Raw genomic sequence first — 27,047 nt, 5'->3', positions numbered from 1 at the left:
CTTACAGTAGCTGCAGGAAACTGGGTTGATAGTTCAAATGGTTCTTCAGGAGCCCAACATCCATTCTCCAATGACAAAAGAATCTGCAAAATAACAGGGGAAAATGTTATCACAATGTTAGTTACTGTGAACAGGACTAATTGATCTATTAATCGGTCATTCAGAGGGATCTGGGAAATCAGATCCATAATTCCTTGCAAATATTGCCACGAATAGATAGGGTCGTAAAGAGAGTTTTTGGCTCATTGGCTTTCATAAATTACAGTTTCGAGCTGGGATATTATGTTGAAGTTTACTAAGATGTTGGTGAGGACCAACTTGGAGTATTGCGTCCAGCTCTGGTCACCTACCTACAGGACTGATATCAATAGGACTTGCCAAGACTTGAGGACTCGAGTTACAGGCAATAGTTGAACAGTTTAGGACTTTCTTCTCTGGAGTATAACAGGAAATTTGATGTAATTATACAAACTTATGAAAGGTAAGATAGGATCAATGCAAGCAGGCTTTTCATCCATTCAGGTTGGATGAAATTAGAACGACAGTTCATGGGTTAAGGGTGAAAGGTGAAATGTTTAAGGGGAACCTGAGGGGAACTTCTTCACTCAGAGGGTGGTAAGAGTGCAGAACGAGCTGCCAGTGTAAGTGGTGAATGTGGGTTTGATTTCAACTTTTAAGAGAAGTTTGGATAGGTACGTGGATGGGACAGGGTATGGAGTTTACAAGGAGGATTAGGCAGAACAGTAGTTCTGCATAGACTAGATAGGCCAAAGAGCCTGTTTATATGCTGTGAAGCTCTATAACTCTAAATGATGTTCTGGAGTGCTACTATATGAACATCAACTTTGTTCTCTAAAAACAAAAGAATACTGATACTGCTGGAAACAGGAAAAATTATCAACCTGAAACATGAACACTTCCCCCCCCGCCCCCCATTCCTGACAATATCTGGAGCAAAAAACAAACAAACTGCTGGAGGAACTCTAGGTCAGGCAGCATCTGTAGCGGCAGAGGAATGGTTAATATTTTGGGTCGAGACCCAGATCAGCTGGGAGTGCAGAGGGAAGGTAATCAGTGTAAAAAGGAGAGAAGGATGCATGGGACAAGGACTAGTAGGTGAAAGGTGGAACTACGATCTTCATACACTTCCATCTCCCATCTTAGAGGTATTGAGCCCCCAGTACCTTAAAAGAAACCACTTAGGGCACAGAGGTAATGGGCAGTTAGGAGAAGCACAAGAGCAGCAACGATGATCCCAAGCGGATATGGCAGACCCTACTGTTCTAGCAAATTTAAAAGGGGGATGGCAAGGTGCGGTTCCAGTGAACCTGAAAGGGAAATGGCAGAATGCAGCTCCAATGGACCTGGAAGTGAGAGAGCAGGATAGAGCTCCAGTGTTGGCTCAGAGGACAATGTGGGGTGATACGGGGCAAAGATGGACAGAGCAAAGGGGAAACTAACCAAGGTATGTGTTTTAGTGATCAGCTATAGTTCGCAGCAGGGAGAGTGGGGTGATTGGAAGGTGCAGATAAATAGGATTAATGTAGAAAGGTACAAGGGTGGCAGTGAAATGCCTGAAATTGTGTGGTATGATGCAACGACTGATTGCAAAGATTTACACTTCTTAGCACCTTTCATGATATCAGAGCCCCAAACAGTCAATAATTACTTTTGAATAACAGTGTTGCAATAGACAAAAGCTATCCATTGCAGATTAACTCTCTAATTTTTAATTACCTGTCAGCGGTAAAAATGAAAATACATTATTTAATATTTGAACTTCTATGTTTCAGTAGGTGTTCTAGAGGTAGCCGATCAGTAAGGAACATCCAATTATCCAAAGAAATCACCCAGTTGGGAAATGCAAGTGGGACATCTCAGAAACACAGCTAATCATTCACAGATAATGGAACAATTAGCAAAACTTAATAAAATATATGGGTCCAATGGGCTGAACAGTATTGTTCATTTAAAAAATAAATCAGAATCCATACCATGCAACAGAGGAATAGGGGGCATCAATGTTTGAATTGTAAGACAATACCAAAATAATTTAACAAAATCTCTTTGCAATTTAACAATAAAAATGTTGGAAAGACTCAGCAGGTTCGGAGGCATTTTGAAGAATACTTAATGTTTTAGGTTGTTGATTTTTCTTCACTATGTTAAAATTAAAAAGATGAATGAAGCAAGACTTTGAATGGCCCCCTTGAAAGACTAATGCCCTGAATGTATCTACTCTACTCCACACACATGCTACCTAACTTTAGTATTTCCAGACATTTCTCCCTCTTCAGACTAAGGTACTTTGTTTTATTATTCAGTAGCTCAGAGGAGATCAAAGGAGTACAGGGATTCCAAGGCAACACACACAAAATGCTGGAGAAACTCAGGTCAGGCAGCATCTATGGAGAGAAATGAACAGTCGACATTTCGGGACTGGACCTTTCATCAGGACTCCAAGTGACTGAATTGAAAAACATGGGAGGGAACTGATACTTTGGGAAAAGACAACTAAAGAAAAGGTGGATATTGGGGAGGAGAAGCGGCCCCTCCATTGGTCGGGATCAACAATGGTTGTTGCGTCCTAGCTGTCCATGTAGTTGGTGTTGTGCTATCAGTTAATACGTAAGCTAGTACAGAAGTCAATGTGATATCAAGAGCAAGCTGTTGCCGAAACAGCTGGCTCACCCTCTCCACATAGAGACCAATAGAGTTTGGCACCAGCAGTGGCCCATGAGTTGCCCATCAGCATTGAACTTGATGTAGGAGTGCCTTAAAGAAAAAGGATCTGGTGCTTTCCCAGTGTATATGACAAAAAAAAAACTCTTCTCCGGCTTCCAGTCAGGTACAGGGACTCCAGTTCCAGACTTTTCCCTCGAGGTTTACTCCCAAAGCTTTCCCCATGAGTGGGTATAACCGCAGGGCAGTGGAGGTTTGAGGTCAGAGTTTTCCTTTTCCTAGATGAGCTGCCAACCAGGGATGATGAGCCCCTTCTGCTCAAAGCAATTGATTTAACCTGCCTTTGCCCCTTCTCCTGTGAGCAGAAACTGTTCCACTGGGCTTAGTACTTCAGCCACACATAAAGACCAGGAGCTGGACTTGGTTGTCAAGAGGCTATTTGAGACACATACCATTGGGAGCATTTAATTGGTGGTGGGAGCTTAACCCCACCCATGACCACGGCCTGAAACATCGACAGATGTTTTTCCACAGATGCTGCCTGGCCTGCAGAGTTCCTCCAGCATTTTGTGTGTGTTGCTTGGATTTCCAGCATCTGCAGATTTTCTCGATAAAGGTGGATATTGTTAGGTTGAATATCAAACCCATTTTTAGTGGTGAATGCGAGAGATGTGCATTGATATATTATGATAATGTTTACATCATGAAATAAGTCTGTGTTGAGAAAGTACACACTACAAGTCTGAACTCCCAGTGGAAACTGAAACAACATCACCATGATGACCTTTGCATCAACTGACAAAAATTAAAGGAACATGGATACCAACTTAGAATTGCTTTTCCTTAGTTATTTATTTTGTCCTTACTGTGTGGATTGAACTTCACAAATGATTATTCTGTAATATTGACCTACCCAGTCAAAGGACAAGATCCAGCAGCCTCGAGCTATTCCAAACAAAACATTCAATGTGCGTCGTGGATACCCTGCTATGACGTGAGTTGTTGTTTCACATACGCTGTCTGAGAACAGAAAGCCTCCTAGTTGTTTCACAATTTGAATTATAATGATCTGATTCCTGTTAAGGTAACATAGAAAACAAGTTCAAAAATACTTTCTCAAAGTCATGCCACAAAATGTTGAAAGCAGTTTTCATAGCCTGATGGGACTCCAAGAACATACGCATATTGTGTACAAGATTATAAAAGGCATGGATAGCGTGGATGGCCAGCCCCTTTCTCCCTTCAGACTGGCAATGGTTAATACCAGAGGACATCTTTTTAAGGCAAGTTTACAGGAGCTGGCAGACATAAGTCTTTTGCACCGGAAGTGATTTGCCCATGGAATGCACTGTTGGGGGTGATGGTAGAAACTGATACATTAGTACATTAGGACATTTAAGAAACTCTGAGATAGTCACATGGATAATACAAAAATGGAGGATTATGGGCTATGTAGGAGGGATGGATTAGATATATATAGGTTAAAAGGTCAGCACAATATTGTGGGCTGAAGGGCCTGTACTGTGCTGCACTATGTTCTATGGGAAAGCAGTTATTGCAATTTCAAATTTTACAAGACGTAACTTAAAAAAGCCAAAATTAAATTGTACAAATAGTACAATTATACAAACAAAACTAAATTGTATTAATTGAACTTGTCTTGAATAGTTGCATTTCATGCGTTATGTTATTGTTCACACGGGTGTAGGTAGGTTTTGCGTGATTGTTCAGTTAAAGTGGGGTGCCACGGGCAGGTAGCAGCTAGAGTGACACTATAACAGCTCGGAGCAGAGTTCAGAGTTCAGGTCTGGCATCCTTTGTAAGGAGCTTGTGTAGCCTCCCCATGAATGTGTGGATTTCCTCCAGATCTTCTGGTCTCCTCCCACAGTCCAAAGACTGTGGAAGGAGACCATACTGGTTAGTAGACTAATTGTCATTGTAGATTGTTCTGTGATTGGGTTAGGCTAGAGTTAAATCAGGGGCTGCTGGTCAGTGCAGCTTGAAGGGTTGGAAGAACTTTTCCATGCTACATCTCTAAATAAATGAAATCATAAATTTAATTGCCATTAACAGGCAAATTGTGTGAGAAAGTTAATTACTACCACTGAATAAAGTTTGGTTGCCAATAGTAATTTGATACCTACGTATCAAAGAAATCAGTGTGACATCATGACCTTTTTAATGCCTTTGACTGTTTATAAATGTTTGAATGGTGCAACATTCAATTATAATTATGAAATTATAATAAAATATTCTGACAGGTTTGTGGTGAATCAGCAGATTGATTGATCTTCACAAATAATTAGGCACTGAAGCCAGATATGATCCACACTTTTTCTTTTGGGTTCGAAGTAAATTTAATATCAAAGTACGTATATCACCATATACTACCCCGAGATTCATTTTCTTACAGGCATTTATAGTAGAACAAAGAAACAATAGAATCAATGAAAATCTATTCATAAGGAGTGATGAACAACCAATGTACAAATACAAAAAAAATAGTAAATAGATAAACAAATAATACTTAGAACATGAGCTGTAGGGTCCTTGAAAGTGAGTCTGTAGGTTGTGACAATGTTATCGCTTGTGAAAAGCAATGGTGAAGTGTTAAAAGCAACCAATAGGATATGCTGAGGGAAAGGGTTAAGCAGGGACACCATGAACAAAACAAGTCAGCCTGAGCACATGGCTGTGAGCAGATACAATCAGCAGCAAGAGGATGAAGATTGTAATGGGGATTTAAAACACTGACATTGGCCTTTTCAATGAAACATGGGAAATGATGACAGGTGTGGAAGTTATGCCTGCAATCACCAAAATGACAAATTGCAAGGATTATTTAGAACATTTACAACAGTACAGTACAGGCCCTTCAGCCCGCAGTATTATGCCAACCTTTTAACCTACTTGTAGTGAATACTTGAAAACAAACTAAAAGTTGCTGGCAGTCTACGAGAGGGAGTATCACACTTACAACTAACTGAAAAAAGTTCAAGTTGCTTTAACCCAGAGTGAGTATGTGCAACACAAATAGAAACATGGTTCCTACACTACTCAATCTCAGATCAACCTCACTCTTCCCTCCCAAATTGCTCTAAATTTTTCTGTCATCCATGTGCCTATCTATGAGTCATGCACTTTGCAATAGAATTCACTAAGTACTAAATGTTGAATATTCAATCTCTGCTAACTGGGTTTTCACTTCTTTCTTCATAGAATAATACTTTATGTTACAGGCCCTTCAGCTAACGATGTTCTGCCAACATTTTAACCTACCCAAAGATCAATCTAACTTTATTATTTATTTATTGAGATTCAGCATGGAGTAGGCCTTCTGGCCTTTTCAGCCATGCCACCCAGCAATCCCTCGATTTAATCCCGGCCTAATCACAGGACAATTTACAATCACCAATTAACCTACCAACCGGTACATCTTTTGGAATGTGGGAGGAAACCCGCTCGGTCTTGGGTAGAACGTACAACCTCCTTACAGGCATTGGCAGAAATTGAAAACGGGTCGCTGGTACTGTAAAGTGTCGCGCTAACCGCGATGCTACCATGCAAACTCTTCATTCTTACATAGTCTTTTTTTCTATCGTCCATCTGCCTATCTTTTTAAAATATTTTTTATTCAATTTTTAAGATAATTACACAGAATGAATAGAATAATGGAATAATATGATATATCAGCCCTCCCCCTCCCCTTAACCCTTCCCCCCTTAACATCCTTATCTAAAAAAAGAGAAAAAAAAGAAAAAAAAAGAAAGAAAGAAGGAAGAAAGAAAGACTGCCTGGATATCGGAAGATCCTCACATGCTCCATGGAATTCAAAATAGCTTTAATATATGTATTTGTTTCTTTCCCCAAATGACTAATAACTTTATCTTCGGAGCACCTATATATTTAATCCTATCTTTTGGAAGTAAGGGCGCCAAATTTTCAGAAATATCATATTTATTTCTTAAATTATAAGTAATTTTTTCAAGTGGAATGCAGCTAAAAATTTCATTTTCCAATGATCCATACTTAAGTATGAATCTGATTTCCAAGTAACTGCAATAGCCTTTTTGACTACTGCCAATGCAATTTTTATGAATTCTTTCTGATATTTGTTCAATTTAGGTTTCGGTTTTATCCCTTCAATATCACCTAGTAAAAATAATATTGGGATATGTGGAAGTTGTATTTCAATAATTTGTTCCAATAAATCTCTTACATTTATCCAAAAAGGTTGAATTTTGAAACAGGACCAAGTAGAGTGTACCAATTTCTTGATTACATCAAAAACATTGATCAGATATATTTGGGTTTAATCTATTTTTTTGTGATGTAATATATAATTGATGTAAAAAAATTGTATTGTACTAATCTGTCAGACATTTATTGCATTTGTCATACTGTCAAGACAGTCTTGACCAACTTGTTTCATCAATTTTAATATTCAAATCAGTTTCCCATTTTTGTCTTGACTTATGAATTCCTTGTTTAATTGTCTGTTTTTGAATCAAATTATACATACAAGAAGTAATTTTTAAAATTTTTGTCCATCTGCCTATCTAAGAGTTTATTTAGTATCCCTACTGCATTCTGCTTCTACCACCACCCCTGGCAGGGCATTCCATGTCTTAAAAAAAAAACTTACCCCTGGCATCTCCCCCTATACTTTTGTGGCTCTTTTAAGCAAGGCCAGAATCATCAGAGAGATTAATGGAGTGCTTACAACAAAATAAAGGTAACAGATGTCTGTATAGGCAGGCCAGATGGGAACGAGGTAATAGCGATTACAAGAACTCTATCAGTTGATGATGCCCAGACGGTGAGTAGCAAGATGACAATCAGACATCTGGTTGACTCATTAAGTAAGATGACGAGGGACTAGAGGAGACATCGGGCAATCTAGAAAAAAGTTGTTCTATGTGCACGAGGGAAAGATGACTTTGCAGTTTTAATGTACCCATCATCTACCTGCTCCTGCTGAATAGCTTTCAATTTGCAGTGCGTGTTGGCAGTGCACAAGTGCTGCTGTCAAAGTACTTCAGTATGTACGATTCAGCACCATCTAAAACGATAGTTATCATAGTGACATTGTAATACTGTTATGGTAGAGCACACATTTGGAATACAGCACAGAAAATGCATTTTTTTTGCATCAATGTGCCCAAAAGGGACTTGGGAGTCCTCGTGCAGGATTCTCAAAAGTTAATTTGCAGTTTGAGTTGGTGGTAATGAAGGCAAATGCAGTGTCAGTATTCTTTTTGAGAGGACTAGAATATAAAAACAAAGATGTAATGCTGAAGCTTTATGAGGCTTTGGTCAGATAGCACGTGGAGTGCATGAGCAATTTGGACTCCTTATCTAAGAAAGGACGTACTGGCATTGGAGAGGTTCCAGAGGAGGTAAGCTAGAATGATACCAGGAATGAAAGAGCTAATGTATGAGGAGCATTTGATGGCTTTGGGCCTGTACTCCCTGGAGTTCAGAAGAACAGCAGGTTAGGGGGGGGGGGGGGGGGGGGGTGGGATCTCATTGAAATCTATCAAATATCGAAAGGCCTAAATAGAGTGGCTGTGGAGAGGATGTTTCCCATTATGTGGGAGTCAAGGACCAGAGTGCACAATATCAGAACACAAGGATGTCCCTTTAAAACTGGGATGAGGAGGAATTTCTTTTCCACAGGTGGTTGTGGAGACCAACTCATTGGATATACTTAAAGTGGAGGCGGATAGGATTAGCAAGGGCATCAAAGGTTATGCGGAGGACACAGGAGAATGGGGTTTAGAGGGATAATAGATTGGCTATCTTGAAATGACAGAGCAGACCCTACAGGACAAATTGCTTAATTCTGCTTCTATGTCTTATGGTCTAAAACGTTGGCACTGTACAGTTCTAGTTGCCGAGAGCATATTACCCAAATTTGGATTGTGGCATGGAACAGAATGCTTTTATTGGAGTAATGCGGCGAAAAGCTTTTTGCTGCCAAGTTCCCAAAATAAAGCTAGGATTTCCTAAAAGACACGTCAATGTGTAATTCTGTAGCACCTGTAGTATCTTCATATCATCCTAGGCATTACAGTTAATAAACAGCTTTGGAAGTGTTCTAACTGCTGTTGTATGTGTAACAGTAGGCAAGATGTACATGGGTTCCACAAACAGCAATGAGGTAATGATCAGAGAGTGTAATAACCTTCAAGAATCTCTAGATTCTCAAATGGTTCTGGAGAACTGAAAAATTGCAAATGTCACTCCACTCTTTAAGAAGGGAGGGAGACAGAAGAAAAGACATTATAGGCCACTTAGCCTAAATTCAGCAGTTAGGAAGACATTTGAGTCCATTTTTAAGGATGAGCTTTTGGGGGTACTTGGAGGCACATGATAAAGTAAACATAGAAACATAGAAAACCTACTGCACAATACAGGCCCTTCAGCCCACAAAGCTGTGCCAAACATGTCCTTACCTTGAGGAATTACCTAGGGTTACCTATAGCCCTCTATTTTTCTGAGCTCTATGTACCTATCCAGGAGTCTCTTAAAAGACCCTTTTGTATCCACTTCCACCATGTCACCTGCAGCCCATTCCACGCACTCACCACTCTCTGCATAAAAAAACTTACCCCTGACATCTCCCCTGTACCTACTTCCAAGCACCTTAGAACTGTGCCCTCTTGTACTAGTCATTTCAGCTCTGGGAAAAAGCGTCTGACTATCCACACAGTCAATGCCTCTCATCATCTTATACACCTCCATCAGGTCACCTCTCATCCTCCATTGCTCCAAGGAGAAAAAGCAGAGTTCACTCAACCCATTCTCATAAGGCATGCTCCACAATCCAGGCAACATCCTTGTAGATCTCCTCTGTGCCCTTTCTTTGGTTTCCACATCCTTCTTGTAGTGAGGCAACCAGAACTGAGCGCAGTACTCCAAGTAGGCCAAAGTCAGCATTTTTCCTTTAGGGGAAATCTTGTCTTACAAATCTGTTGGAATTTGTTGAGGAAATGACAGGCAGGATTGACAAAGAGTCAGTGCATCTTGTTTTACTTGGATTTTCAGAAGATCTTTGACAAGGTGCTATGAGGTTGCTTAATGAGATAAGAGCCCATGGTGTTTCGGGACAGATAATAGCATGGAAAGAAGATTGGCTGACTGGCAGGAGGCAAAGAGTGGGAACAAAGGAAGCCTTTTCTGGTTGGCTGCTGGTGACTACTGGTGTTCCACATGAGTCGGTATTGGGATTGTTTCTATTCACATTATATGTCAATAATTTGGATGACAAAATTGATGGCTTTGTGGCCAGGTTTACGGATGATACGAAGATAGGTGGAGGGGCAGGTGTGTTGAGGAAGCAGGGAGTCTGCAGAAGGGACCTTTAGATCGGGAGAATTGGAAAAGAAATGACAGATGGAATACAATGTCAGGAAGTGTATGGTAATGCACACTGTTAGAAGGGATAAAGGCATAGGCTGTTTTCTAAACAGGAAAAAAGTTTCAAAATTAAGAGGTACAAAGGGACTTGGGAGTCCTTTTGCAGGATTCCCTGCAGGTTAACTTGCAGGGTGAGTCAAAGATAAGGAAGGAAACTGGAACGTTAGCATTCATTTCAAGAGGACAAGAATACATGTAACGCTGAGGCTTTATAAGGTATTGGTCAGGCCACACCGAGTATTGTGAACAGTTTTGGGCCCTTATCTAAGTTAGGATGTGCTGGTATTGGAGAGGATCCAAAGGACATTTATGAGAATGATTCTGGGAATGAAAGGGCTAAAGTCTGAGGAGACTTCAATGGTTCTGGGCCTGCACTCACTGGATTTTTGGAAGAATGGGGGGGGGGGGGGGGAAGAGAGTCATATTGAAAGGCTAAGACATCCAATGTCTTATGGTCAAATGTACATTTATCATCTTGACCAAAGATAAATATCAGCTAACACAACAGAATAACTCCCACAGCCTTTTATGAGATTGTGTCACAAGACCTTCTGGTCTCACCTCAAAGGCCAGGGGGTTTAGGTGGAAAGCTCAAGAAAACGAACATTGGTCAGAAGGATTTAAATAATGTTCAAGTAATAAATGAGGAAACAGCTCCGGAATGGTTAATAGAACATAGAAAATAGAACAGTACAGCACAGGAACAGGCCCTATGGTCCACAATGTCATGCTGAACAAATTAAATTAGCAATCAAATGGCTAACTGAACTAATCACTTCTGCCTCCACAATGTCCATATCCTTCCATTTCCCTCATTTCCATGTGCCTTTCTAACTGTCTTTTAAAATTCTCTAATGTTTCTGTCTCTACCATCATCCCAGGCAGCACATTCCACACACCCATCACTGTGTAAAAAAAAACTTGTCTCTCACATCGCCTTTGAAATTACCCTCTCTCAGCTTAAATATATGACCTCTGGTATTAGATATTTCAACCCCGGGAAAAATACAGCCTTTCTACTCTACTTATGCCTTTCATAATCTTATAAACCTCTAACAGATCTCTCCTCAGCTTAACCACTCCAGAGAAAACAATCCAAGTTATTCCAACCTCTCATGTTAGCACATGCCCTCTGATCCAGGCAGCATTCTGGTAAAACTCTTCTGCTCCTTCTCCAAAGCCTCCACATCATTCCTATCATGGGGCAACCAAAACTGTTTGCAATTCTTCTGATGCAGCCTAACTATAGTTTTATAAACTGCAATATAACTTCCTGACTTTTGAACTCTATGTCATGATTAATAAAAGCAAGCATGTCATATGTCTTCTTAATGACCCTCTCAGCCTGTGTAGCCACTTTCAGGGAAATACGAACTTGGACCCCAAGATCACTCTGCTCATCAACACTTGCCCTTAACAGTATACTTACCGTCTTTTTACATTTGGTTGACCAAAGTGCAGCACTTCACATTTTTCTGGATTATTTTGTTTGCTGAATCACTGCACGAGAAGGCATTTTGCAATTTTTGGGAAATGTCAGGATTGAAAGGAACATGAGATGATTAAAACCAAGACATTTGTATCTGGTGTCACTTCATAATCAGATCAAGAATGTACAGTAGCTGTGAGGATAGGCAGTGAATACTATTTCTTTAAAAACATTCAATTCAACTTGCAATTCTTTTGCATCACTCCTTTCACAGATACAATGGGAACATTTACATCAACAATTTAGATGAAGGCATTGAGAATAACATCAGCAAATTTGCTGATGTTACTAAGCTGGGTGGCAGTGTGACATGAGATGAGGATGTTAGGAGAATTCAGGGTGACTTGGATTGGCTGGGTGAGTGGGCAGATACTTGGCAGATGACGTTTAATGTGAATAAGTGTGAGGTTATCCACTTTGGGAGTAAGAACAGGAAGGCAGATTATTATCTGAACGGTGTAGCGTTAGGTAAGGAAGAAATACAAAGAGATCTAGGAGTCCTTGTTCATCAGTCACTGAAGGTGAATGAGCAAGTGCAGCAGGCAGTGAAGAAGGCTAATGGAATGTTGGCCTTTATTACAAAGGGAATTGAGTACAAGAGCAAGGAAATCCTCTTGCATTTGTACAGAGCCCTGGTGAGACCACACCTGGAGTATTGTGTACAGTTTTGGTCTCCAGGGTCAAGGAAGGACATCCTGGCTGTAGAGGAAGTGCAGCGTAGATTCACGAGGTTAATTCCTGGGATGTCTGGACTGTCTTACGCAGAGAGGTTAGAGAGACTGGGCTTGTACACGCTGGAATTAAGGAGATTGAGAGGGGATCTGATTGAAACATATAAGATTATTAAGGGATTGGACAAGATAGAGGCAGGAAATAAGTTCCAGATGCTGGGAGAGTCCAGTACCAGAGGGCATGGTTTAAGAATAAGGGGTAGGTCATTTAGGACGGAGTTAAGGAAAAACTTCTTCTCCCAGAGAGTTGTGGGGGTCTGGAATGCACTGCCTCGGAAGGTAGTGGAGGCCAATTCTCTGGATGCTTTCAAGAAGGAGCTAGATAGGTATCTTATGGATAGGGGAATCAAGGGATATGGGGACAAGGCAGGAACCGGGTATTGATAGTAGATGATCAGCCATGATCTCAAAATGGCGGTGCAGGCTCGAAGGCCCGAATGGTCTACTTCTGCACCTATTGTCTATTTAGATAGGATCATGGAATGTAAGAAGACTGAAGATTTATGGGCTGTGTAGGAGGAAAGGATCATGGAGTAGGATTATATAGGTTGACACACCATTATGGGCTGAAGGGCCTATACTATGCTGTACTGTTCAGTTCCATGTTACAGGATGGAAATAGGACCTATAGTCATCAAATCTACACTGAACATTGTGCACTTATTTACGTTAATTCCATTGAATTCTCCCGAGATTCTTGCCAACTCTACATAGATTCTACCACTCTCCTACACACCAGGAGCCAATTAACCTATTCAAACCCCATCTTTGAGATGTGGGAGGAAACCGGAGCAGCTGGCAGCTACCAATGTGGTCTGAGAAGAAGTGCTAACTCTACATGGTTAACCCCAGAGATCAAAACAAATCCAGGCTGCTTCTCTGGATTGCAGCATCACTTCAGATTTCACACTACTTTCTGGGAGAAGGATTTGAACCTATCCATCTCTGTCTGACTCTGCCACTGCTAATGGGAACAGCAGGCAATGTACACATAAAAACTATAAAGCCATCTCTCCCCTGTGCTGCCAGTGAAACATCAGTAATTATTGTCTCCACTTGCCCAGTTCTTGGAGACCATAGAAGTAATGGAAACTGAAACAGCCACAGCAACATCCTTATCACAACATCATGATTACATTTTAGAAATCTTAATGACTTCCAGGAAGCTTTGCTATCACAAAAAAAAATTGTTTAATTTAAATTCACTAATGTCAAAACCATGAATGTGAGCTGAATGGAACCGAATGTGAACTCATGCAAGCAGGCTTTTTCCACTGAGGTTGTGTGAAACTAGAACGAGAGGTCATGGTTTAAAGTAGAAGATGAAATGTTTAAGGGAACATGAGGGGGAACCTCCTCACTTAGAGGTTGGTGCAAGTTTATAATGAGTTGCCAGTGGAAGAGAAGGATGCGGGTTGGATTTCAACATTTAAGTGAAGTTTGGATTGGTATATGGATGGGAGGGGTGTGAAGTTCTATGGTCCAGATGCAGGTCATTGGGACTAGACAGATTAATAGTTCATCATGCATTAGATGGGCAGAAGGGCATGTTACCGTGCTGAGGTGCCCTGTGACGATGAATGGGGAACAAAAGAAGTTTGGACTTTGCAAGTTATATTCTGTGAAGCCTAGACCTAAAGCACATAGCACAAGTCTTTCAGAAAATTAGGATTTCTTTTGAATACAAATTTAAAAAAAAAAAATTATCACTTACTCAGAAGGCATGCTTGTCATGACAAGCGTTCTCCTTGTCTAGGAAAAAACAAAGAAAATATTATCAAATTTAATCACATTGAACAAAAAAGATTTGCAAGAAGTGGAAGTGCAGATGATGGTTAGGAGTTTCATACATTAACAGTTATCAATATAGCATACACTGTTACATATTCCAAGCATTTACCTTAAGGGTACCTTCTCATATCTGACATCATTCTACCCAAATTACCTTCACAGCTCTCTTGATGAAGGAGTCACTGGGCTGATGACTAAGTCTACAGATGACAGAAAAAATGGCAGTGTTGTGGGCAGTGAGGAAGGTTGTCAAAGGATACAGCAAGATTTAGATTGGCTGGGCACACGGGCAATTAAAATGGCAAATGAAATTTGATCCAGATAAATGTGAGGTGTTGCATTCTGGGAGGTTAAATGTTAGAGAAAAGTAGACAGTAAATGACAGGACCCCAAGGGGCAATGATGTACAAAGGGTACTTAGGGTCCAGGTCCGTACAAGTAGAGAGGGTGTAAGGGAAACATGAGGTATTCTTGCCTTCATTGGTTAAGGCAGCGAGCATAAAATTTCTTAAGTCACTATGCAGCTGTATTAAAATTTGGTTAGGGAACATTTGGAGTATAGATGTACAGTTTTAACAAAACATAAGCTATTTTTGCATAAAGGGGGCTGTGATTGGTTCCAAGCAGGCTAGAGAAGCAACTATGAGTTCAAAGCTCAAACTTGAATGAAAGCATCAGTGGCTGTGCAAACATGACCAACTAAGCCATATCAAAGACTTTGGGGGGTGGGGGAGGAGTACCAGATTGTTGTCCCCATCATTTCCTATAGAAGTCGCTGGTGAGAGAGGATAAAGTAAACCATCAGGTGCTGGGTATCACCTCTTGTTTGCTGGCAGGGTGGTTGTGCACACCAGGGTCTACCACACTTTGCTGTCATTTTCCCCATCCAGACTCTCCATTCTAGTACTCTGCTATAATTTTACCAACACTTCTAAAACCAACTTTTCTGTATGTTCAAAGTGCAATTTATTATCAGACTACATTAATGTCACCAGGTACAACCCCGAGATTCTTTTTCTGTGGGTATATTTAGAAAATCTATAGAACAGTAACTGTAAACAAACTGCACAAATGTAGATACAAGTCAATAGCAATAAATAACAAGATAAAGGGTCCTTAAAGTGAAATCATCAGCTGTGGGAACATCAGAAATAGAATGAGTATAGTTATCCCATTTTGTTCAAGGGCCTGATGGCTGAGGGTAGTAACTGTTTTTGAACCTGGTGGTGCAAGTCCTGAGGTACTTTTACCTTCTACTGATGGCAGCCCTGAGAAAAGATCATGGCCTGGGTGATGATGATCTTTGATGATAGATGCTGCTTTTCTGCAGTAATATTTCATGTAGATATGCTCAATGGTTGGGAAGGCTTCACCTGTGATGTACTTGGTGTATCTACTACCTTTTGGAGGATTTTCCAAAAGGCATTGGTGTTCCCATACCAGACCATAATGTAGCCAGTCAGTACAGTTTCCACCATACATTTATAGAAATTTGCCAAGGTTTTTGATGACATGCTGAATCTCTGCAGAATCCTTGGGAAGGAGAGACGCTGTTGTCCTTTCTTGGCATTTATATTTATATGATGGGTCCAGGATAGGTCCTCTGAGATAATTTAAAGTTTCTTGTTCCCTATGCTGTGCTTTATTTTCCTTCTTCCTTCATTTCACCCAATCATCTTGCTCTATGCTCTTTAGCTAAACAGCCACATGGAGAAATCAATTGCTCTGCTGTTCCGTTTGCTTCAGTATTCTATAAAAATCTTCTATAAAATAAAAATTGTGCATTAAGACTTGCAGAAATTTGTCTATTCCTTTGATGAAAAGGCATTTCTAAACAATGAACAGAATAAACTATTTAACTGTAGGCTCATATTTTTATGACAAATGATCCACTTGTTTTCAACTTAGGGCTTACAACAAGAATTTCTCATTGGAAGCAAGAACTCACTTTCGCTATGTGTAGTCTTTAAGTCAGCCTTAGAGTACTACAGCACAGAACAGACCCATTGACCCCATTTAGTCCAGGCTGAACTATTGATCTTCCTAGTCCAATTGACCTGCAACCAGACTATAGCCCTCCATACAACTTCCATCCATGTACCAATGCAAATTTCTTTTAAATATTGAAATTGAACTTGAATCCATCACTTCAGCTGCCAGGTCATTCCACACTCTCACTATCTTCTGAGTGAAGAATTTCCCCCTCATGTTTCTCGTAAACATTTCAACTTTCACCCTTAACCCATAACCTCTCGTTCTAGTCTCATCCAACCTCATTGGAAAAAGCCTGCTTGCATTTACCCCTCATAATTTTGTATACCTCTATCAAGTCTCCCCCCATTCTCCTACACTCCAGGGAACAAAGTTCTAACCTATTCAACCTTTTCCTATAACTTAGGTCCACAAGCCCTGGAAACACCCTTGAAAATTTTCTTTGCATTCTTACAATCTTATTGATATCTCTCCTGTAGGTAGGTGACCAGAATTGGACACAATACTTCAATACCAACCTCAGCAACAACTTATACAACTTTAACATAAAATCCCAACACTTGTACTCAATTCTTTTCATTGATTCTATCTATTATGTTTCTTTGTACTTCCTGTGAAAACCTGCAAGAAAATTAATGTCAGAGTAGTATATGGTGACAAATATGTATTTTAATAATACATTTACCTTGAACTTTGATCTCCACCTGGAGTAAGTGCTGATATTAAAGCCCTAAAAACATAGCAATGCACGAGACACTTGCTTGCACAGGCCAAAGCTGATAAACATCATCATTTGCATTTTCAAAGCTGCCAGTTATAAAACATCGAACACTACAGCATTGTACAGGATCTTGGCCTACTTCAAGATCAACCTAGCCCTGCCCTCCATTTCTCTATCATCCATGTACCTATATAAGAATTCCTTAAACACCCTTAATGTATTTGAGGGGAATAATGGTTGTATATGGTAACATACATGTATGTTGATAATAAATTTACTTTGACTTTGAAAACAAGCTTTGCCTCAGAATCTCCATCAGGCCGGTTAAAAAATATTTTATTTTCATGAGAAGATATTCACCAAAAATATCGTGCTGCAGGTTTGTCTTTGGTTAATAATATTGGAAATAAGAAGTCAAATCTTTGGACCATTAAGCACAAGAGAAATTTAGATCATTAAATGACCTTGTGTGAATGGGCTTCAAACCCAATTGGAATATTCAATTCACAGCTTCAGTGAGCTGAGCTATGGTCCTTGACGTACGGCGTGTGCAATGATGCCATACAGCAGAAATCCTTCAGGCCATACCAATCAGATCCAAATTTAGGACCACATATTTTAAACATAGGTCACTGCTCCAAAGTCAAAAATTATACATAAAGCTAGACGAACAATCAATGTGCAAAAGAAGCACACTCACATCTACTGTAAGTCATGACTAGAATCAACTCCTGTCTCAGCAAGAACCTGGATCTGCTGCAATCTGCCAACAGCCAAAACAGGTCTACAGCGGACACATTCTCAATGACTTCCCACTTAGCCTCGGAACACCTGGACACAGCAAATCTTTTGTCAGTTTGTTGCTTAGCAATTTAAGCTTGACCGTTTCCTGGTCGCTCAGGGCATCAAAGGATATGGCAAGAAGGCAGGTGTATGGGATTGAGTGAGATCTGGGACCAGCCATGCTGGTGGAGCAGACTCGATGGGCTGAATGGCCTAATTCTTCTCCCATATCTTATGGTCTAAGCTTGGCGTTCAACACCATCACCCTCCTCATTATTTTCCAAGCCTCTAAACTCGGGTCTCTGTACCTCTCTCTGCAACAAAATCCTCAGGTTTCTTTCTCATCACAGGATCACAGTCAGTGCAGGTGGTTTCCTCCTCATTGACAATCAGCACAGGCACACTTCAAAGATGTGTGTTTAGCCCACTGCTCCACTCATGACTGTATGGCCTGGCACTGCACAAACCCCACTACAACTTCACTGGTGACACCACAGTTGTTGGGAGAATCTCAGATGGCATAGAGGAGATATTTAGGAATAAGACAGACCAAAGAATTGATTGTGGACTTCAGGAAGAGGAAGTTAGGAGAATACACACCAGTCCTTATGTGATGGAAAGGGTAAGCAGCTTCAAGTTCCTGGCCATCAACATTCCTGAGGACCTGTTTTGGGCCAAACACACTGATGCAATTACGAAGGTGGCATGCCAGCAGCTATACTTCATGAGGAGTTTGAGGAGATTTGATACTTCACCAAAGGCATTTGCAAATTTCTATACCAGGTGGTGATGCAACCAGCCAGAACATTCTCCTCCAAAATTCTGTTGAAATTCTATAGAAATTTGGAGGAGAGTATTCTGACAGGTTGCATCACCACCTCGTATGGAGGCGTCAATGTACAGGATTGCAAGAGGCTGCAGACGGTTGTAGACTCAGCCAGCTCTCTGACGGCCATTAAGAATATCTTCAAAAGTATTGCCTCAAGAATGTGGCATCATCATTAAGTTGGTTTATTGTCATTTGACTGTAGATACAGGACCTATTAAAAGTATTCACCCCTCTTGGAAATTTTAATATTTTATTGTTTTACAACATTGAATTACAGTAGATTTAATTTGGCTTTTCTGACACCAATCAACAGAAAGAGACTCTTTCATGTCAAAGTGAAAACAGATCTCTACAAAGTGATCTAATTTAATTTAATTTTTTACAAAACTGCTCAAGCATTGTCAGATTGCATGGGGATCATAAGAGACCAGCCCTTATCAAGTCCAACAAAAAATTCTCAGTTAGATTGATGTCTGGACTCTGGCCACTCCAGGACATTAACTTTGTTGTTTTTAAACCATTCCTGTGTAACTTTGGCTTTATGCTTGGAGTCATTGTCTTGCTGGAAAACAAATCTTCTCCCAAGTCACAGTTCTCTTGCAGATTGCCTCAGGTTTCTTTCCAGGATTTCCTTGTATTTTGCTGCATTCATTTTGCGCTCTACCTCCACAAGTCTTCCACTATGCTTCACGGTAGGGGTGGTGTGTTTTTGATGTACAGTGTTTAGCTTACACCAACATAGCATTTAGATGGATGGCCAAAAAGTTCAATTTTGATTTCATCAGACCACAGAACCTTCTTCCAGCTGACTTGAGTCTCCCACATGCCTTCTGGCAAACTCTAGCCAAGATTTCATGTGAGTGTTTATTTCCCCAACAGTGGTTTTCTCTTTGCCACTCTCCCATAAAGTTGTGACTGGTGAAGTGCCCAAGCAACAATTGTTGTATGTGCAGTCTGTCCCATCTCAGCCACTGAAGCTCATAACTCCTCCAGAGTTGTCATAGGCCTCTTGGTGGCTTCTCTCATTAGTCTCCTTCTTGCATGGTCACTCAGTTTTTGAGGATGGCCAACTCTCGGCAGGTTTACAGCTATGTCATATTCTTTCTATGTCTTGATGATTGACTTAACTCTATTCCAAAGGATATTCAGTAACTTGGAAATTTTCTTGTATCCATCTCCTGACTTGTGTTTTTCAAAAACCATTCTGGAGTTGCTTGGAGTGTTGTCTTCATGGGGTAGATTTTACCTGGATACTGACTCACCAGCAGTTGGACCTCCCAGATATGGGTGTATTTTTACTGCAATCAATTGAAACACCTTGACTGCACACAGGTCTCCAAAAATACATCTCCATTTAAGAAGTTATGCGACTTCTAAAACCAATCTGCTGCACCAGTGATGATTTGGTGTGTCATATTAAAACAGGAGGTGAATACTTATGCAATCAATTATTTTGTGTTTTATATTTGTAATTAATTTAGATCACTTTGTAAAGATCTATTTTCACTTTGACACAAGAGTCTTTTTTCTGTTGACATGTGTCAAAAAGCCAAATTCAATCTACTGCAATTAGATGTTGTAAAACAATAAAACCTGAAAACTTCTGGTGGGGTGGGATGGTAAGTGTTTTTTTATACAAGGACTGTATATACAAGCAAATGAAGCAACATTTCTCCAGAACACGGTGAATCCAGATAACATATCACACACAGCACACAGAATGAAATATTAGCACAAATAAATTAATAAAATATAATTCATAATGCATGCAGTGTGTAGTACAGGTAAACAGTATTATAAACAACTCACTGTCCTTGTGACAAGAGCTCAGTGATGACAGGGTATTCATTAGTCTCACAGCATGAGGGAAGAAGCTGTTCCCCAGTCTGGCAATCCTAGTCCTGATGCTTCTGTCCTTCTTCCTGATGGTAGTGGGTTGGGTGGTAGGGATCCTTAAGAATGCTCCTGGTAAACAGGTGCCAAGGTAGCATGGCATGACAATATTACAGCTCAGGGCATTCTTGAGTTCAATTCCAGCATCCTTCTGTAAACAGTCTCTGAACCTCAAAGGAGGCTCACGAAAATGATTCCAGGATTGATTCGCTTGTCATATGAAAAGCGTTTGATGGCTCTGGGCCTGTATTTGCTGGAATTCAGTAGAATGAGAATTGATCTCTTCGAATCCTATCAAATGGTGAAAGGCCTTGATAGAATGGAAGTGGAGAAGATGCTTCCTATGGTGGGAGCGTCTAAGACCAGAGGACACAGCTTCAGAATAGAGCAGTGGTCCCCAAGTACAGGCCATGGATTGGTACTGCGCTGCAAAGCATGTGCTACCAGGGCACAAGGAAACGATATGACTTGGTGATATGAAATGCTGTGAGTCAGCTGCACCTTTCCTCATTCCCTGCCACGCCTACTGTTGAACTTGAACCACCTAAACGCAGTGATACCCTCGCGCCAGGGATCATTGGTTGGCCTTGGGTAACCAGCGGCCTCACGCGGCTGGCAAGAAATGCCATTGCTACTGGCCTGGAGTGCGGACAGATGGGCACCACCTCTAAACCTGTTTAGCACACCGAATGTTCGTGGGGAACCCGGTGCTAAAATATTCGCAGCAACCTAATTCAGGCTCAGGGTTTCGTAAGTAGCAGAGCAGCAACCTTGCTGCGATCTACTGAAAGTCATCCCTCAAGCCAAACTTTTGTCAGCCGATAGATCCTACCTACCGATTGGAGGTGGGGGGGGGGGGGTGCGCACCCTGTCGCACTCCTCGCTTGGTCAGTTGCCCTCTCCAGACTGCGACCGCCGCGGCCCCGGTACGGGGACCTCTGGCCCTTACCTTGTCCTCTCACAGTGTGTTGCAATGATTTTATACGTTCATACAAGGAAAATATGCGCTGTGTGTTTAATATCCAAACGTTTCTTAAAATGTTATGATGCATTGACTTATAAGTGAATTATAATTGACTTATTACTATGTTCATGCGAGGAAAATATGCACTGAATGTTTAATTTTAAATTTGTTAAACTCTTTTAGAAACAAAATTGAGTGTATTAGCCATTTATAAGTGACTTTTAGTTGACTTATCACCTGTATTCCAGTCGTGATTAACACCCACACCTCTCCCCTCACCCCCCCACCCCCCCACCCCCGTTGGCCTGTCCACAAGAATATTGTCAATATTAAATCGGTCCGAGGTACAAAAAAAAGTTGGTGACCCCTGGAATAGAGGGGGGTTCTTTTAGAATAGATGTTGAGAAATAATTTCTTTTGCCAGAGAGTGGTGAATCTGTGGGTTATTTGCCACAGGCAGCTGTGGACGCCAAGTCTTTTTGCATACTTAAGACAGAGGTTGACAGATTCTTGCTTGGTCAGGGCATGAAAAGATAGGGACTAAGAGGAAAATTGGATCAGCCATAATGAAATGGCGGAGCAGACTCGATGGCCAAAGAGCCTAATTCTGCTCCTATGTCTTCCAGTCTTCCGCATGGAATGCATGGATTTTCCTTGGGTACCTTGGTTTCCCCCACAGTCCAAAGACTTAGCAGATACGTTAATTGGTCATCATCAATTGTCCCATGAATAGTGTATGGTTTATTGGGTTTGTGGAGTTGCTAGGGCAGTGTGTTTCGAAGGGCTAAAAGAACCTGAATCTGAGGTCTACTTGCACTCACAGAATTTCAAATATTTTGAAGATTCTTTGTGAAAATCAGGGAATTTCTTTGCAACTTCTGGTCAAAAATCTATTCCACAACCAACTGTAAACCCCTGATTCAATGTTGAGCTTTCGTTCTGTCATTGCAAATTAGTTTTCATGCTTTGCATACTAAAACAGTACCTCCAAAGCCTGTATCATCAACTGAAAAATATTTTTGCACGTTGAAAGGAGGCTGGAAAAATTCAAACTATTGGACCTCGGTATCTGCCAGTACATAGCTGAGGAAACATTGCATTGTCAAAGGTGCCATCTTGTGGAAGAGATGCCAAATCCAGGCTCCTTTTGAGCACAAAAACATCTGCAGATGCTAGAAATCCAAAGCAACACACACAAATGCTGTAGGAAACTCAGCAGTTCAGGTAGTATCAATGGAAATAAGTAAACAGTCGATGCTTCAGGCCAAAGTTCTTCTTCAGGAGTGACAATGAAGCAAAGCCAAATCTAGGCTCATTTTGTCTTATAATACAGTAAAATATTCTATAATTTGCATTGATTATGCTAAATAAAACAAAGGGTTGTCACAGTAGCACAGCTGTTAGTGTATTACTATTACAGCACAAGCAACCCTGATTCAATTCCCACTGCTGTCTTTAAGGAGTATGTATGTTATCCCCATGACCTCGTGGCTTTCCTCCATGTGCTCACGTCTCCTCCTACGTTCCAAAGACATATCAGCTAGTAGGTTAATTGATCACATATGTAATGGAGCAGCACAGATTCATTGCGCTGGAAGAGCCTCATAATGTGCTGTACCTTTAAGTACAATAATTATGTAAAATAAAACTGAATGGAAATTTGCACATCTTTAATCTGAGTCTCTTGAGGCTAGTTAACTCTGATTTAAAACAGGGCTTCGAACATGAATGGTCAATACTTCATGCCTAATCAGTCCTTGTATATCTCAAGCTGCATCTGATTAGCTGGTGAAAGAACTTCCAAGACTCACATTTGAGTCAATTCCATGGAAAAGCAACAGTATTTATGCAAAAAGTTACAAGCACAAGTTCCCAGAGTTTGAGCCCATATAGACCATAGAACACAGCAGCACAGAAAAAAATGCCATCCGGCCCTTCTAGTCTGTGCCGAAACTTCATTCCGCAAGTCCCATTGACCTGCCCCCAGTCCATAACCCTCCAGACCTCTGCCATCCATGTATCTATCCAATTTATTCTAAAAACTTGAGTCAGCCCGCATTTATCACATCAGATGGCAGCTTGTTCCACACTCCCACCACTCTGATTTAAGTTCCCCCTAAACCTTTTCCCTTTTCACCCTAAAGCCATGTCCTCTTGCATTTACTCTGTCTATACCACACACCGTATATATAATTTATTTTAAAATTTATTTTAGAAAGAGTTGGTCTGTGCACACGACTCCAAGTAATATGGCAACAAAAGGTGGATATCTGAAATGTAACGACTACTTACAGGTTTACTAATCCCTTGTGTAAAGCCTCAAAAATCAAGTGCTAAGAGCAAGACAGTCACGAGTATACCAGACATCTACAATTTGAACTTTCTGCCTACTACCAGGACATTTATACCAGTATTATAATCTACTAGGTGCGACAGTAATGTAGCAGTTAGCACCACGCGATTGCAGTTCAGGATGTTGAAGTTTGGACTGCAATTCCAGCATCCTCAGTAAAAGTTTGCACATCCTTCCCATGGAAATGAGGGCTTCCTCCAGGTGTTCTGGTTTCCCCCAGTTCAAAGATGCACAGGTTTATGATTGGTCTTTGTAAATTGTCCTGTAATTAGGCTAGGGTTAAACAAGTGGGTTGCTCGGTGGTGTGGCTCATTGGGCTGGAAGCGCCTGTTCTGCGCTGTATCTCTTAAAGTAGTGCGCTATAACCAGTGCCTACAATTGTTTTGCTGTAACACTGCAGGCTTGCTTATTATTTGAACCTCATCATTAACTGGAATGGTCTTATCAGTCTAATTCTTAAGCAGTTATGACACATTCTCCAAGAGACTATTAAAAACCTTAGAGCAAATGTAAAAACAGGGAGTAGTATTGGCCAGAAAGAACTAGTCTACAAATCACTGAATTTGAATGAATCAAGGAGTGGAAGCAGCCAGACCAATTGTCTTTGTTCTTGCCACAAGGTTGAAGGAATGGAGGCTGCCATTTTGTGAAGTTGCTCTATATCCTCCATTTTGTGAATTGGTTTTGCTCAGCAGAATCAGTGATTTAAAGATAATGATGCTCCATGTAATCTACCTGACAAGAGATCATTTCCAAATAATTATTTATGAGATGTTCTTTTATATGATATAATATGCAGGTTTGAGGGTGGTGGGGAATGTGTCTGCCCTGAGTGATTTGAGCTGGTTGTTGATCTGATTTAGAACTAAACCACAAATTAGCAGTTGTCATTTGCGGAAGAGGGCAATAAATGGATGCTGTCTTGGACCAGAGCTATTAAGTTGATATAGGTCAGGTGATCCACAGCCAACAAGACTGAAATGTGACATTTGAACTGGTGAGGACAGAGTACAAAATCAGAGGCTTTAAATGCAAAGTAGAGACAACTCTAAGGAGACCAACCATCGCAGATGTGGAGTACCCCAAGGACACATGGAGATTGGATTGGAACCATGAGGAACACATGGCCAGCGTAGAGTTTTTTTTCCTGGTAATATCTTTTCTATTCTTTGACCATCAAGGAAATTTCACAGGAGTACACACTGGTATTCGATTGTACAGATTCACACGCTTGCAAACAGAGCCAAAAAAGGTACTTGTCAGTAAATACAGATTCTCTCTGTGCCTACCTGATCACTATACTAAAGGTTAATCCTTGTAATAGTAGATGGTCAAGACACCGTATTTCTAAATCAACATGAACATATAATTATGACCAGATGCTAAAAATGACAGTTGTGTGTAATTTAGCTGTTGTATTTTCTATACAGTGATATTAACTAGTCTCAAAATTAGAACACTTTATTGACTGTTAACTTGGGGCCAAAATCATTCTACATAGAAGCAGGTGTGATGTGATCGGCAGTTCTGGAGTGAGACCCTGAGGACTGAATTGGAAGTCCAGAAGCTGAGGCCCAGAGCCCCAGGTCTGCAAATCTGCTGGGGTAGTCAAACACCCAGTGTCTGCAGATGGAGTTCAATGGAGCCTGGTGGCCAAAGAAGATGACAAATCATAAGGTTAGAGGAAGGGTGGGAAGGAAGGAAAGAAGGGGATTATTTTGGTGCTTATTGTGTTCTATGCTGTTCTGCCGAACATTGTGGGTATGCTATTTTGGCACCAGATTGTCTGATGACACTTGCAGGCTGCCCCCAGCACACCTTTGACTGTGCATTCCACTGTATGTTTCAATGTACTTGTGATAAATAAACTTGAATCATATTTTTCTCCAGAAGAATGGACACGGTCCTCCTCAGGTGCATGGATTACTGCACAGGATCCAGTTCAAATCTCAAACAGAACCACAACACCAACATAAAAAGTACTGCCCACAACATAAGGTGGTAAATCAGTACCACACACAAAATGCTGGTGGAACGCAGCAGGCCAGGCAGCATCTATAGGAAGTAGCACTGTGGACGTTTCGGGCTGAGACCCTTCGTCAGGACTAACTGAAAGAAAAGATAGTAAGAGATTTGAAAGTAGGAGCAGGAGTGGGAAATACGAAATGATAGAAGACAGGAGGGGGTGGGGTGAAGCTAAGAGCTGGAAAGGTGATTGGCAAAAGGGATACAGAGCTGGAGAAGGGAAAGGATCATGAGATGGGAGGCCTAGGGAGAAAGAAAGGGAGAGAGGAGCACCAGAAAGAGATAGAGAGCAGGCAAGGAGTGATTGTGAGAGGAGCAATGAGAGGAAAAAAATGGGGGGGGGAGAAATAAAGAAGGAATGGGGTAAGAAGGGGAGGAGGGGCATTAACAGAAGTTAGAGAAATCAATGTTCATGCCATCAGATTGGAGGTTACCCAGACGGAAGATCAGGTTTTGTTCCTCCAACCTGAGTGTGGCTTCATCTCGACAGTAGAGGAGCCCATGGATAGACATATCAGAATGGGAATGGGGTGGAATTAAAATGTGTGGCCACTGGGAGATCATGCTTTCTCTGGCGGACAGAGCATAGGTGTTCAGCGAAACGGTCTCCCAGTCTGCATCAGGTCTCACTAATATATAAAAGGCCACACTGGGAGCACCAGACGCAGTATACCACACCAGCCGACTCACAGGTGAAGTGTCGCCTCACCTGGAAGGACTGTCTGGGGCCCTGAATGGTGGTGAGGGAGGAAGTGTAAGGGCAGGTGTAGCACTTGTTCCGCTTACAAGGATAAGTGCCAGGAGGGAGATCGGTGGGAAGGGATGAGGGGGACGAGTGGACAAGGGAGTCGTATAGGGAGCAATCCCTGCGGAAAGCAGGGGGGGGGGGGGGGAAGATGTGCTTGGTAGTGGGATCCCATTGGAGGTGGCAGAAGTTACGGAGAATTATACATTGGACCCAGAGTCTGGTGGGGTGGTAGGTGAGGACAAGGGGAACTCTATCCCGAGTGGGGTGAGAGCAGTTCACTCATTTTAATTCTACATCCCATTCCCATTCTGATATGTCTATCCATGGCCCCCTCTACTATCAAGATGAAGCCACACTCAGGTTGGAGGAACAACACCTGATATTCCGTCAGGGTAACCTCCAACCTGATGGCATGAACATTGATTTCTCTAACTTCTGTTAATGTCCCTCCTCCCCTTCTTACCCCATCTCTGATTTATTTATCTCTCCTCTCCCTTTCCTTCCCTCTCTGCCCCTCTTACAATCACTCCTTGCCTGCTCTCTATCTCCCTGTGGTGCTCCTCTCCCCCTTTCTTCCTCCCTAGGCCTCCCATCTTATGATCCTTTCCCTTCTCCAGCTCTGTA

At 41.3% G+C, this 27,047-nt stretch overlaps 1 protein-coding gene across 4 annotated transcripts in view; it reads right to left on the bottom strand.

Moving 5' to 3' along the window:
* The window catches only part of mcph1 (microcephalin 1), a 261,368-nt gene that overhangs the window by 176,332 nt on the left and 57,989 nt on the right, over window positions 1-27,047 (bottom strand). For all 4 annotated transcript variants that reach the window (XM_073056757.1, XM_073056758.1, XM_073056759.1 and 1 more), the window contains 3 exons: window positions 14,039-14,076; window positions 3,596-3,758; window positions 6-83 (listed from right to left, as the gene is read on the bottom strand). In XM_073056757.1, the coding sequence (XP_072912858.1) occupies window positions 6-83; window positions 3,596-3,758; window positions 14,039-14,076 (279 nt within the window). The remainder of the gene's footprint in view (window positions 1-5; window positions 84-3,595; window positions 3,759-14,038; window positions 14,077-27,047) is intronic.

This window comes from Hemitrygon akajei, chromosome 9, assembly GCF_048418815.1.
Source record: "Hemitrygon akajei chromosome 9, sHemAka1.3, whole genome shotgun sequence".
In the NCBI taxonomy this organism is placed as follows: domain Eukaryota; kingdom Metazoa; phylum Chordata; class Chondrichthyes; order Myliobatiformes; family Dasyatidae; genus Hemitrygon; species Hemitrygon akajei.
This window is presented reverse-complemented; position numbering and strand designations above follow the sequence as displayed.